This window comes from Helicoverpa armigera, chromosome 8 (assembly GCF_030705265.1).
Source record: "Helicoverpa armigera isolate CAAS_96S chromosome 8, ASM3070526v1, whole genome shotgun sequence".
NCBI classification, from domain to species: domain Eukaryota; kingdom Metazoa; phylum Arthropoda; class Insecta; order Lepidoptera; family Noctuidae; genus Helicoverpa; species Helicoverpa armigera.
The window spans coordinates 12226121-12240626 of NC_087127.1; the positions used below are offsets into that span (position 1 = coordinate 12226121).

Here is a 14506-nt window from a genome sequence, read left to right on the forward strand (position 1 = left end):
GTGGTTTAGTGGGCAGAGAACCAATCTCTCAAATATGAGCGTGCGTCTTTGATTCCAGGTCTGGCAAGTACCTGCCAATGCAACTTTTCTAAGTTCATATGTAGGTACTTTCTACGTATATTTTGGATACCAATGACCGTTATTTGGAAGGCATGTTAAACTGTAGGTTCCGGCTGTCATTGAACATTCTTGGCAGTCGTTATGGGTAGTCAGACCAGTAAGTGTGACCAGTTTTACCCAGGGGTGTTGGGTTGAGCGGGTAACCGGGTTGTGGAGGTCAGATAGGCAGTCGCTCCTTGTAAAACACTGGTACTCAGTTGCATCGTGACTGGAAGTCGACTCTAACAGAATTGGGACAAAGGCTCTTGAGATAATAACGACAATAATACTGAGATATAAGCACCGCAGGACATCTGAGGCTGATGACGGGGAGTAGCCACCCCGCGGGGCTATATTATATATACTGAGTTCTCCAGGGAGAGTATACTGCCCCCATCTCCGGCCGGTCGGAGTGAACCATGATGGGGTTAGGTCTCAAGACTCTGGCTTGGCTTGGCCGTCCAGAGTGGAGTCGCTAGAGCAGGGTTAGTAGCCCTGCTCGGAGGATGCCTCGTGGTCCACAGGGAGCGCGTAATCTGCGTTTAAAATCCGCCGAGGTATTCTCACACTTCAGCCGCTCATGTCCCTGTTGTCCTCTTGTTGCTATTCAGTGACTGATTCCCGGGGGCCCAGTAAGTGAGCTGGCGAAGTCTCCACCTGCAATTTTTACATGTATCTAATACATTGTCATCGGCAGGTGCCATAGTTCCCGTAGTTTCCCCATTCCTAGTCCATTAGCATCCCATCACAATAGCCCAAGTCTTTTTTTTAACGACGTCCACCGGGGATTGTCCTTGAGTTCATATTTCTATAGTGTATAAAGGGATAATCGTCGGTTTTGTGTCACTATACCTATTTCATAACATTCGTTTCTATACATTTCAAGTGTAGTATTGCTCTTGAAGTTCCACATCAGGTGTTCCAGATCTTCGATGTATATACTTTTGCAAAAACGTCATATCTTTATATGCTATAGTCTAGCTGGGCTCCTGGGGTTCCACATCAGGTGTTTTACATCTTCAATTTTTATAAGTCAACAGAGAGTGCTTATCAGATTGAACAACTTTTGCTAAAACGTCATACCTCTATATGCTATAGTCTAGCTGGGCCCCTGGAGTTCCACATCAGGTGTTTTAGATCTTCAATTTGTATAAGTCAATAGAAAGTGCTTATCAAATTGAACAACTTTTGCTAAAACGTCATACCTGTATATGGTACAGAGAAGCTGGGCTCTTGGTGTTCCACATCAGGTGTTCCAGATCTTAAAATTTATTATCTCAGCTGTAAATGCTCATCACATGAAAAAATTTTTGCTATGGCACCATTTTGGTATCTCTTATAGTTTTGTTGGTCTGTTGGTGTTCTGCATCAGGTCTTCAAGTTTCGAAGGTAAATTATAGCCTATATGTTGACCAGGCTTAATACTGATACAACAAAGAAAAAATCATTGAAATCCGTCCAGTAGTTCCGAAGATTAGCGTGTACAAACAAACAGACATACAGACAGAATTTTTTTTTTTGGATTTGTGCTCCATTACTGTTTCTAAACCCCACCCAATTATTATTTTTTTAATATATTCAATGTACAGACTCAGTTTTTTTACAGATTTATTATATGTATAGATTACTGTTAGGACCAGATTGCATATGCAAACAGTTTATCTACATTCAAGGGGGATCTCCTTGGATTCTTCATTACAACATACGTTTTTCTGTCTTCCATTATAGTTGTCCACATACCGTCCACCGCCGAAAGGCTCGGAGAACCTAGAGCAGGGTCTGTTCGTGCCGAAGCCGATTGTATGGGAGCAGTACTACGACCCGCTGCACGTGCTGCGTCGTGCTGTCCACAGGAGGGACTTCCACGCGTCCATGGAGAGATATTCTACTTAGTGAGTAAATGTGTAATGTGACTTACAGGGTTAAGCTGCTCGCTTATGTCAAACTGTTTGTAGGACAGATAATCGGGCTAACTTTTTGTAAGATGTGCGTTGCACTATTGCTTTTACTGTGTTCTATTTTTCTTCTATGAAAAGGCTGATGCCTTGGGCTAATATCACAGGGGTAGCTCATAAAAAATGTATTAGAAAGATAGAGCAATTTTTTTATTAGCGTTCTGCTCCATACAATGATTTAGATATTGAGACCGACTTGTCGTTTTATTTATTTACGGTTGGTGGTGGAGGCTGCAGATATTTCAAAAAATTTACGTCAAATATTGCATTGACTTTAAAATCTACTCTTTTACACAGCGTCCGCGAAAAACAAAAAGCGGAAGGCTCAACAGAACCTTCGAAAACGGGCAGCGGAGTGCTGTGGCCGCCGCTGCGTCCTGCCTCGGCGCCCCCGGGCGGCGCCGGCGACCCGCGCGTGATCTGCGCGTCGGGCGTGCTGCACGGCGCGCTGCTGGGCGTGCTGCACCGCGGCGTGCACCGGCGCGCGCCCGACGCGCCCGCGCCGCACGCGCCGCCCGACCACGTGCTCGCGCTCGCCGTCTGTCTGCTGCACGTCGCCGCCGACCTGCACGCCGAGCGCCAGCAGCAGCACCACGTGAGCATATCAGATATACGATGGTTCTGTCAATGGTCTTTTAGAGTCAGCTAATACCAAGATGCGACGCGACGATACTAGAAGATGCCAGCGATTTCGTGCTGCGCCGCCCGCCAACCCAAAAAGCATCGCAATATTGCAAGGTACATAGTATAATTGTTGGCAACACCGCAACAAGACGCCACGCAGCAAAACGGAACGATTCTCCATGTGATGTCTCTTCTTTTTAATTTTATTTTTATATTCTTATTCGTCTTCTACAAGAAATCCAATTACAACAAGATTCTAGTCTATCATCATTATTTTACTTGTAACTCTCTGTCATACAAAAACTTCAGAACCGATTCGGTTTCTTTTCTATAAACGGTTCTTTAATTATACAGCATTAATTTCCATAACTTTATACACACATAAACATTTTAGCTGAGACACAATCAACCATCATTTAAACGCAATTTTCTCCTCTAGCACGACGTGATGGTAGCAGGCTCCGCTGGCGGCGGCAGCGTGTCGGGCGTCCCTTTGCTGGGCGCGTTCGCCGGGGCCGCTGTATGCGATAACGCTAGGACAGTGGTCGCCAGTGTACCCGCCGCGAGAGCCCCGCCCGCGCCGCCCGCCGCCTCGCCTGCGCAGTATACGCATCAGCATCATTCTGATAGTAAGTATATACTTATAAAATAATGTTAATCACTATATAGTATAAAACAAAGTCGCTTTTTCTGTCCCGTTGTCCCTTTGTACGCTTAAATATTCAAAACTTAGCAACCGATTTACATGTGTTTTTTTTTAGCAGATAAAGTGATCAAAGAGAAAGGTTTACTGTTAGGAACAAATACTGTAATCCCGCGCGTCGCTAGGCGTATGTAATCCAATGAAATTTAAATGAAAAACAGAGAGCTTAGCTGACATGCTCTAAACCCTAAACCCTAGCCCCTAGCCTTCTCGGCAGCGCTCGATAGACCCTTTGTCAGACCTTTTACAATGGAACTTTTACACTCAATCTCGGTCTTCAATAACATAACTTATTTTTCAGGTGACACAGAATGGGAACCTTCAGAGAACGAGACAACGCGAATACCACTGCTTACTACATCGACATCGATACCCGCCACAAGCACAGCGCTAGCTGTACCCACATCTTTGCAAGTGAGTTTAGACCTCTATCATTCCTTTTTTATCTCATTTCCTTTTATATTTAATATGTGTGCGATTTATTATATGCCGTATGCGTAGCGAAATATTGGGCCTCCAAAATTTAAGTTGCCATCGACTCGCCAAGAAGAAGAAGATTAATTACAACCGATTCTTTAAATCATACAAACAGAAATATGTTGCTAGAGTGCTATTTCACAATTTTTATTGCCAGCTAAACACATAGAAAGTTAAGAAGTCTGATACATTTTTGAGTTCCTTTGTAAAATGTACCTTCAAAAGCTGATTTTCAGTCTTGTTTCAATAAATAACTTTTTACCTCTTTCTTACTTATTATATGTAGATTTAATTTGTTTCAAACAATATCTTTAGTCCTGTAGATTGGTTATGGTAGCTGTTTGCTGTGCTTCAATTGATTTTATTAAATTGTCGCAGGTTGCTCGTGGTGATTCTATGACAGATGACCAATCGGACGGCGGTGGTGATGCGCCACAAATCCGAGCTTTAGAGGTACGAATTTTGAGCAAATCACTTGCAATTATCATCTGTCTAGCCTTCTATTGCGAAGGAACTAGATGCAGCCAGTATTTGACTGCCTATCTGACCTCCTTCTAGTTATTCTTGGTGATAGCTTGACGTTTCGAAAGAGCTCTTAAATGCCTATTTGAAATTTGACTTTGATTGTTAGCATTTGTGTATAATCTTTTTATATTGTCTTCATTATCACTTGGCCGCCTAGTGGTTGAATTTTGATTTTCTAATTATTTAGTTCCTTATTTAGTGAACTTAGTAATTACAGTTTCATTGAAACCAATATTTTGATTAAGTTTTATTTGTGTTTATGCAGGACGTAACGGATGACAGTCAAGCGTTAGCTTTACAATCGTTTGACCATGAGATGAGTCTGGCCATCGCCACCTCCTCTGATCTGGACACACCGCCTGTACCTATTGAATATGGTAAGAAAAATCTTATATTGTGAAATTCTTAGGTGATATTTAGAGTTTAAGAAACAATCGGGTTGTACACAACAGTTAATTTTAAGAAAAAAAGTGTGAATAATTATAGTTTTTTCAAGTGTGAATAACCCACCCAAAACAATAATGTGAAAGACTGCCAAGTTCGATAATATGGAAATGCTTCGCCCATAAAATAAGTGAGATCTGAATAAGTACCAAGTTCCATAGTTACATATACCTCAGTTCAAAATAGTTACTTTTTAATGATGCTACTTGGCAAGTTTTCACACACCTTGTTATAAACCTACTAAACGCAATGAATCAAGTATTTAATTTTCTATTAAAACTTGCCAAGTAACATCATTAAAAAGTAACTATTTTGAACTGAGGTATATGTAACTATGGAACTTGGTACTTATTCAGATCTCACTTATTTTATGGGCGAAGCATTTCCATATTATCGAACTTGGCAGTCTTTCACATTATTGTTTTGGGTGGGATTTCATTTATTTTTGTAAGGTTGATTATTGTATTTTTTTCTTATGATTAAATTAGTTAAGGAAATGTCTCATTTATACTATCTTTCAGATTTATGCTTCTTACAAAGAAATGAACTAGATTAACTAAATTGACTAGATTTACCAACTGACTGACATGACATGTTATCATATATTATGTTCGTGGATCAAAGTTACACATTCGTTATTTTCGAAACTGACGCACACTTGGTCGTTTTCAGATCAGATTTTTACTTTACTTTGACTTAATACAAACCTTTGTAACGAATTTCAGATCGGTACGACCATTCGAAGATATATTATATAAATATAGATAAAATTTCGTTTTAGTTCCTTAGGGGTATAAATTTACACCGGGTATAAAACACCTTCATTATTTTGAAACCGACTCACACTTGGCCATTTTCAGATTTTTCCCTTTACCTTGACATAAAGACCTACCTCCATGCCAAATTTCAAGTCAATACGACCACTGGAAGTGGTCTAGGTTTTTGATGAGTGAGTCAGTCAGTCAGTCAATCAGTCAGTCAGTCAATCAGTGAGTGTATAGTAAAAATAGCGATTTTCTGACGTCAATATCTCAAGACCTACAATAGGTATATTAATGAAATTTTGTATTTTAGATATGTGAGGGGTTCTCAACAGATACTAGAAATTTGGTATGCGTAAATAAAATAGATTTTGAGTTATAGGGGGGTCGAATTTGGCCCGAAATGGTTCGTGTAATATAACCCACGGCCGGTGTGTCGCTTTTTTTGCTCGAACTTGGCGGACACACTGCCGTGTGTCTAGATTGGATTTTTCTTTCTATGTTTTGCAGTTTTTGATAAGGTGAAATGTTGCTTTGAAAGTTAATTTAGTTAGCAATTTTTTTATACTTTTGTACTTTTACGGATTTTGTCGTGGTTATATTAATATTATTTAATTCTAACGTTTCAGATTTATACATCGGGATTAAATAATATTAATATCCGACAAAATCCGTAAAAGTAAAGTTATACAAAGTAGTCATAAAATGCATTCAAATTCAACATAAATAAAAAGGGAGTTAATATTAAAGTTGAGTTGTAGTATAAAATTGCTCTGTTTTCGTACAGACATGGACGAGGGCTCGTGGTCGGTGTCGGTCCGTGGCGCGGCGCCCGCGCTGCCGGCGCCCCGCCCGGCGCTCGCGCCGCCCGCCATACAGGACGCGCCCCGACACCCCGAGCCCGCGCAGCCTTCTACCAGCAACCAGGTATGTGGGGATATAGGCTAGTTAGGTATGATCAGTATTGCATCATGTGTCTGATGGTGGATGAAGCGTTCAATGGCACTATGTCGAAATTGTGTTCTAATTTAAAAAAGAACTCGCTTAATGTTTAGTCGTTCCTGCTTCATAAACAGGCAAACTCTGCAAAAAAATATATAGGAAGTGGATTAACAGATTAGTCAAATGATTATAAGACACGACATAAATATAACACGTGAAAATTATCCTTCAAGTAAATTTTAAGATTCAGGTATTGAAAAGCTTGCCTCCCTTAATTTTGTAGAGAACCGTTTACGCTTTGAAATTCTATCTTAAACGTCTATTTTTAGCATAACGTGCCAGAAGAGTAAAACCTCTTCAAAATCATAATCGTTTTCTCTTGGCAGTCACATGAAAACCGTAACCCTCAAATTAATCTTTTCGCCCAGGTCCAACTACACACTCAGTCAGAAGACTCGATTCCTGTGAATGAATCGATAATATCGTTACTATTGAAGCTGCACTCGCAACTGTCTGGCAGACTGGATTCCTTCTCGTTGGACGAACCCGCACCGGAGACAGAGGAACCTATCGGTGAGTACAATAATAATGATTAACCGTCAAAAAACTAACCTTATAAAAGAAGATGAAAAATCAATTATAATATACTCTAATGTAAAGGCTGTGTAAGAAAATCACAAAGTCTATTTTGTCATAGTCGTAGAAAAACGTCTGTTTTCATAATTTTCAATGTTTTATCAGTAAAAATTAAAATGGATAACGTATTGACAGATTTGATTTCTAAGTTTAGCGGATCAGCGGTTTCTAAAATAAACATTTGAAAAAATTTGGGCGGCGTTCTGTAAAGTTACTGGTTTGCAGAATTGTCTTTGTTCTACGACTATGGCTTTTTATGTGTAAATAGCAAATAATATCAATCTTCAAGGCAGCCTGTCTTTATTTGTAAAGTTGGATCTTATATTTACCGTATGGCAGCTATGAACTCTAACATTTCCACCCAGGTGATGGGCCATACTTCATCGGTCGAGTACTTCGCAAGCTGGCGGCGCTAGACGCGCGCTGCGCCGCCGCCATCGCTCACGTGCGACACTCGCTGTGGCCGCACCAAAGAGAACGGCAGGCGGAGCAGAGGGCACGGTATGTAGAATTGTTTTATTTGTAATTTCAGCAAATTCCTCCCAGATTGGGTAAGGCTTTTGTTCATTTTTTTAACGACGTCAAAAATCATTAAATGTCCCCCTCCCGCTGTGGGTTAGCAGCGGAGAGGGAATGTCAGACTCTTACTGACTAAAAACCGTCGTGTTCCGTCGTAGGTCTTTAAGCAGGGCCGCTGTAACTCTTTCGAACAATCCCGCAGCAAGGATTTTGTCCTGCCGTAATATTTTTTTTAATAGAGCGACGATTTGTAATTCTTATTGTGTATTATTAGGTTTTGGGAGTCACAGGTTCTGATAGATACAGTCTTATGTAGAGGTAGTGTTGCGGCTAACTTACGGGTTACCATAAAAAAGTGACGTAGCAAAATAGTAAGACTTAAATAGGAGGTACCCCAGCGGGGCCCAGCAGGGCCAAGGCCTGCCGGGGCTGCGGGTTGTTCGAAAGAGATACCGCGGCCCTGGTACATAAAAGGCCTATGACGGAACACGACGGTTTTTAGTCAGTAAGAGTCTGACACTCCCTCACCGCTATTAACCCACAGCGAGAGGGGTCATTTGATGATTTTTGACGTCGCTAAAAAAAAAAAGTAGGAGGTAAGCGGCGTGTCTTAGGGAATGTCTATGTCCATCATTGGACTTGTATGGGTTAATAATGATGACAATTGAGGATCATTTTTACTTGCTGCAGCAAAAACTAACCAACTCCTTATATCCCAAACAGAGAACGCCGCGAAAAAGAAGAACGTTCCCGCCGCGCCCGCGAACGTCAACAACAGCTGATGCGGGAGTTCGCTCGCAGACAGCAGCAGTTCATCTCCGCCATGCAGAACATGGACGGCGAGGTGGCCGCCGCCATGGACTGGGAGGAGGAGGAGGCCGTCGAGCGGGACTACGACTGCGTCATCTGCAACACCACTGCGCCTACCACGCCTAACGATCCTATAGGCTTGGTGGTGCTGCTGCAGGTACGCTTCATCATCCTCCTCCGAGCCTTTTCCCAACTATGTTGAAGTCGGCTTCCAGTCTTACCGGATTCAGCTGAGCACCAGTGCTTTACAAGAAGCGACTGCCCATCTGACCTCCTCAACCCAGTTACCCGGGCAACCCGATACCCCTTGGTTAGACTGGTGTCAGACTTACTGGCTTTTGACTACCCGTAACGACTGCCAAGGATGTTCAATGACAGGCTTCATCATAATATTACTCATTGTACCTTTTAAAGGCGATTCAACTTAAAGGCCTAAGCGACTTTAATGCAAAGTGGACCTGAAATTGAACCTTGCGGCATCACATACTTATGTAAATCGGAATGCTTGATGTGCTTCATATTTAAATAGTGTATTTTATATTTTAGATAAAAGATTCAAAAATATTTTAAATTGCTCAGAAATAACTGTGTCTATTACTTTACAGCAATTTTACAAAACCTCTGTCATGTTACAGCAATCAAATGCTTTAGGGAGATCACATTTTACCTGTTAAGTTTTTGTAGACCATAAAAAAATGTGGTTCCAAAATGGACCTTATTTCAACGTCATAATTTGTCATTTTTTCAAACTGACGTTTAAAAGTTTTTGTGGTAAGACGTTTTGTATTGAATGTGTGATGTTCTCGCAGTCGACATCAGTGCTGGGTCACCGGCGACGTGCTGGCGGGGACTCAGCGCGACTGGCGCTATCGGAGGCGGAGCGAGCTCGGCTGCAGCGACAGCATGACGGCACCGCCGCCGCGCACCACTACCGACTGCATGATGAGATGCACCAGCACTTTGACCTGGTAATAAATACGAAAAAAGATGCACAATACAAGGCTTTATGGCCTGACCGCTTTTGGTGCAGCTGACAGTCAGTACAAACAACGGTATTTTCCCCTTTGGAAACTCCTATACTTAAAGATTGAAAAAAAAAACATGATTATATTTTATCTTTAAAAGCTGATTTAAATAGAGAAGATTAAGAATGTTACAGAAATCTGTTCTCGTCTTTTATGAGGTGGAATGGGATATGTACTGTAAATTAATGACCCATGTATGCGTGTTTTTACCTTTTTAGAAAATTAATGAAATTGAAGTCTATTTGCACAGGCATTGAACTCATATATGTATCTATCTGTGTTCAGGAGTCATGGCTGGTATCAGTATCCGTCGGCTGGGAAGGAGGAGTACACGTCCAATCCTGCGGCCACCACCTTCACTTACGTTGCCTCCACGCGTACCTCCGAGCGTTACAAGCTCCACAAAGACCACACAATCTCCACGTGGAGCGGGGCGAGTTCCTGTGCCCCGTGTGCCGGCAGCTCGCCAACTGCGTGCTGCCGCTGGCGCCGCCGCCGCCCGCGCCGCGCCCCGCGCCCCGCCAGCACCATCACAGCGCCAGGATACTGCAGGACATGCTGGAGAAGGATCATCCGCCGCCCGTGAGTCATTGTTTTAATTAGAGAACTGACCCAACTTCACACCAGCGCCATTTAGGGGTAATTTGCACAACACAACAAACACCGGTGATTTAGGGGTATACCTAGTCACCATTTTGACGTTAAGAGTCATTGTTAACGTAATAGCGGTTTTACATAAATTATCCACAAGATTTTGCTTTATTACATACCAACCTAACTTACACATGATTTAGAATATTCGTGAACTCATGACGTCATGAATAAGACGTCATACTGTCCAACCGTTCAGAAAAACTATATTTCCGAATGAATAGTCAGTGCATTAACGTCATAAATGGTTCCTTTTATAACACAAACTTAATACTCATTAACTCCTCACAGGCACCAAGTCGACTATCGGAAGCGATGGGCAAGGCCATGGAAGACATGACGGCCACAGCGGGTGGTAAGCTCAAGCAGCGCTACGGATCCTCCCCGGCCGCTATCTTCACGTTCGTGGCGTCGCTGGTGCGGACGAACTTGGAGTGCGAGCTGGTGCAGCGCGGGGGGACGCTGCAGACTTGCGTCGCGCCCAGGTATAAGCTGAGGAATGAGTGCATAGGTGAGTCGACTGATATAATTTACTGTAGCAATATTAAGTGGTAGATATGTTGAATATGATACTTAGAAAGCTGAATTATCGATGTTAGTTCCAGATTAACCATATGGCGACAGTAGAGATTGCTGATTATATAAAAAAAGGCATTTAAAATATTCTATCAACCTGCATGGCTATTTATTTGTAGTGTTATGGTCTTTGTAAATCTGGAAGTCGGTATATATTTCACGGAAAAGGCTTCCTCTATTGTCCGTTTGCAATACTAGTACTGACAAATAAATTCGCACATTTTATCGTTCACTTTTAACCGATGATGTGTTAGTGCCTCGACTTTACATTTACAATATGGTCGACGTATTTTCCTTAAGATATGAACCGAACCTCTATATCTAGATTATTTTGATTTCAAAATGCTTTTCTTGACGACGGTATAAAACAGTATATTTTTCTTTGCAGTCCCCTTACTAGTAGTAGCGGGCGCCCACTCCCGCGTGCTGAGCGGCGCGGGCGGCGGCTTCGGCGCGGCCGCCGCGTGGCGAGCACTGTGCCCCCCTGCCCCCTCTCCGCCCACTGACCACGAGCACCCGGCGCCGGTGCCGTCGGCGGCGGCGTCAGCACGGCCGGTGCCGCTGCTGCTGAAGGACCCCACGGCGCTGCTCATGCAGTTCCTACTGCTGGCACCGCCCACGCCGCCTTATCTTGATATGCGTGAGTTGTGTTTCATTATGCTTAACAGTTATAAATTGAAGTTAATGAGTGGGCAAATAATCTTGTATTCATGGTTTTTATTTTATTCCGTATTGTACTCCGCTTATATAATTATTTTCTCTTATACTCTCCTTGTATTCTCCCTTATGTACTTACCCTAGTATGCACTCTAAATAATTAGAGCTTAAACACCCCTCCCATATCCTCCTTTGTGTCCTCCCTTGCATAATTGCAAATGTATTCCATTACATTCTTCATCTCTGTACAACTGAGTACTCTCACTATATAACTCCCTTATCTACTTCCTATTGTACTTCCTTACATTATTTTCTTATTTACTCCCTTATTTAATTCCTTAATTCCCTTGTACTTCCTTGCATAGTTGTATGTATTCCGTTACAATCATTCATTTTCCTTAAAACAACTGTTTACATTAAAATTGAATGTTAAAACTACAGTAAACAAATTTTTAAAGGTGAAACGTTTATGTCGTCTGTTGAAGTTAGAACACATATTCTAACATACCAAACCTTTCACAGAGGAGTTCACGTGCATAGTTCGCGCACTATACTCACTCAGCTACTACCAAGTGGTCTGCCAGTTCATTGCCAACTGCAGCGCATCAGGCAGGGCTGCCCTAGCCGCGGCCGGCAGGCCTGGCGAGCCCGCGGGACTGCGGGCCGCAGCTAAATTGCTGTTGGGAGCCCTGGCCGGGTCTGATCTGTTCACGGAGGACGGACCACCCGCGGCGGGACAGGATCCGAGATTGCCTGATCTTGCTACTATGGAAAAACAGGTAAATATTGCATGGATGGGGATAAATACTAAGCCCGATACTATTCCCGATATACTCTTGAAATAATTTGACATCTAAAAGTGTTTAATATGTGCTTGTAAAATGAACGATATAATTTCAACAAAATTAAACTTGATAAATGTCAAAATCAAAAATATTCATCCTCCGAGCCTTTTTCCCACCTATGTTTGGGTCGCCTTATAACCAAAAATATCATCAAAAAATAATACTACAACCTTATTACACACACACACACACATATTTTACAAACATATTATTCTCCCCACAGCTACAAGAACTCCTCCTGCCATTCCTCCGCATCGCTGCGTTACTCCGTCACCACCTCTACGGCAGCGAGCTGCCCGAGGTAGCCACTCCTCGGCAGGAGTTCGTACGCCTTGCCTACTACCTCGAGCTGGTTACTGATGGCATGGAGTGGAGCGAGTGGTCCGCTGGCAGAGCTCTGCCGCCAGACTCTGCGGTCGCAGCTAGGGCTTGGGCAAGACAGCTGGGGTCTGCTGCTGCTAGAGGACAATTAGCTGTGAGTATACTTCATCATCAGCCTTTATTAAGAAAAAGAATTTTTATTTGCAGAGACACGGTATTACAAGTGTATAGCATATCTCACCTCTCGATCTGTTTACAAATTTTGAGTAAAGGAGATAATTCAAGTCTCGAACATTTTTGATGCGTTTGGGTCCCTCAGGCTGGGCAGGAGTCGTTTGAAGGCAGCGGCTGCCTTCTCCAGTTTGGGGACGTAATGTAATGCTCCAAACATGGTGGGATTTTTTACGAGAATCTACTAAATTTTTACTCTGGCTACTAAGTTTTGAGTATGAAATGAATGATGTCCTTTCTAGTAGTAATTTAGGCTCAAACTTCCTCCTCAGGCTTCCTCTCACACAGAGAAGTATTGAGCATTAATCATTACGCTTGCTCAATGCGGGTTGGTGATTACAGACTTTAGTTTAGGTTTTTTGCATATGTAATGTATTCACCTTTAATCAGTCAGTGTCCAAGATATACTTAGATACTACATACGCTCATATGTGGAGTATGGGCGAGATATTTGACCTCTGTCATACTGTACAAGCTGCAGTTTTTTTTTGACACTTATTGTGTTCTATTGTGTCAGGTCCGTCGCCTGCTACGTTCGATGGCGGTGGAGTGGTGCCAGCCGGCGCTGCTGGCGCTGCCGCGGGACTACGACCGGCTGTTCACGTACTACCACGAGCGAGTCTGCCTGCAGTGCGGCGCCGTGCCCAAGGAGGCCAGCGTGTGTCTGCTCTGCGGCACCCTCGTCTGCCTCAAGCAGCCCTGCTGCCGCCAGCACCAGGTCGCTGAGGCCGTGCAGGTAATCACGTACTCCAAGGAGGCCAGCGTGTGTCTGCTCTGCGGCACCCTCGTCTGCCTCAAGCAGCCCTGCTGCCGCCAGCACCAGGTCGCTGAGGCCGTGCAGGTAATCACGTACTCCAAGGAGGCCAGCGTGTGTCTGCTCTGCGGCACCCTCGTCTGCCTCAAGCAGCCCTGCTGCCGCCAGCACCAGGTCGCTGAGGCCGTGCAGGTAATGTACCCATATGGCCTATACGACATAGGCACAGACTGAAGGAAAGTACCACGGGTTCGTTAACTGACAGCATCTGTCTACTGCAGTATACACTCAACACAATCATTTTTCGCAGCACAGGTTGACTCGCACGTAATCATGTGCAATGTGCGACGTATAATGTGATCGCCATGTTCGAGCAATGGCTTACTTTAATGACGTCACTTCATGTGTAGCATATCTTCAGAGACCAACCTATCTATCTACTAAACAGTAACGACCATTTCCTATATTCTATCTACATATTGTTTCAGAATTTGACAATACTTTAATGGGGTTACTGTCAAAAATCTATCTGTAGTAAGCAAATAAGAGATAGGCCGTATGTCAAAGCGTACTAAGATGTTTGATTGTATTCCAGCACGCGATGGAGTGCGGCGGCGGCACGGGCATCTTCCTGGTGGTGACGTCGACGTACATCATCGTCATCCGCGGCCGCCGCGCCTGTCTGTGGGGCTCGCTCTACCTCGACGACTACGACGAGGAGGACCGCGACCTCAAGTCAGTTGCACATTTAACATACCATACACTATACCAGTCTTGACCAAAATTTTAGAATAAAAAACTGTGATACCCTTTTTTGAATATTATGTCTAGTAATAACTTGATTTAGGCCCGATTCCCTGACAGCATAAATGTCGGTTTTCTGTTTACTTTGAAATTTTACGTTCTGTTCTTAAAGCAAACAGATTTTTTTAAACAGTTATGAAACTAGGT

At 43.2% G+C, this 14506-nt stretch overlaps 1 protein-coding gene across 1 annotated transcript in view; it reads left to right on the top strand.

Moving 5' to 3' along the window:
* The window catches only part of Ubr3 (Ubr3 ubiquitin ligase), a 63548-nt gene that overhangs the window by 45601 nt on the left and 3441 nt on the right, over positions 1-14506 (top strand). Inside the window, exons 13-30 of the mRNA XM_064035937.1 lie at positions 1828-1991; positions 2352-2649; positions 3118-3307; positions 3683-3795; positions 4237-4311; positions 4649-4760; positions 6376-6515; positions 6959-7103; positions 7532-7667; positions 8409-8652; positions 9305-9463; positions 9806-10102; positions 10463-10682; positions 11136-11387; positions 11927-12183; positions 12473-12724; positions 13319-13747; positions 14151-14290. Coding sequence (XP_063892007.1) covers positions 1828-1991; positions 2352-2649; positions 3118-3307; positions 3683-3795; positions 4237-4311; positions 4649-4760; positions 6376-6515; positions 6959-7103; positions 7532-7667; positions 8409-8652; positions 9305-9463; positions 9806-10102; positions 10463-10682; positions 11136-11387; positions 11927-12183; positions 12473-12724; positions 13319-13747; positions 14151-14290 — 3623 coding nt within the window. The remainder of the gene's footprint in view (positions 1-1827; positions 1992-2351; positions 2650-3117; positions 3308-3682; positions 3796-4236; positions 4312-4648; positions 4761-6375; positions 6516-6958; positions 7104-7531; positions 7668-8408; positions 8653-9304; positions 9464-9805; positions 10103-10462; positions 10683-11135; positions 11388-11926; positions 12184-12472; positions 12725-13318; positions 13748-14150; positions 14291-14506) is intronic.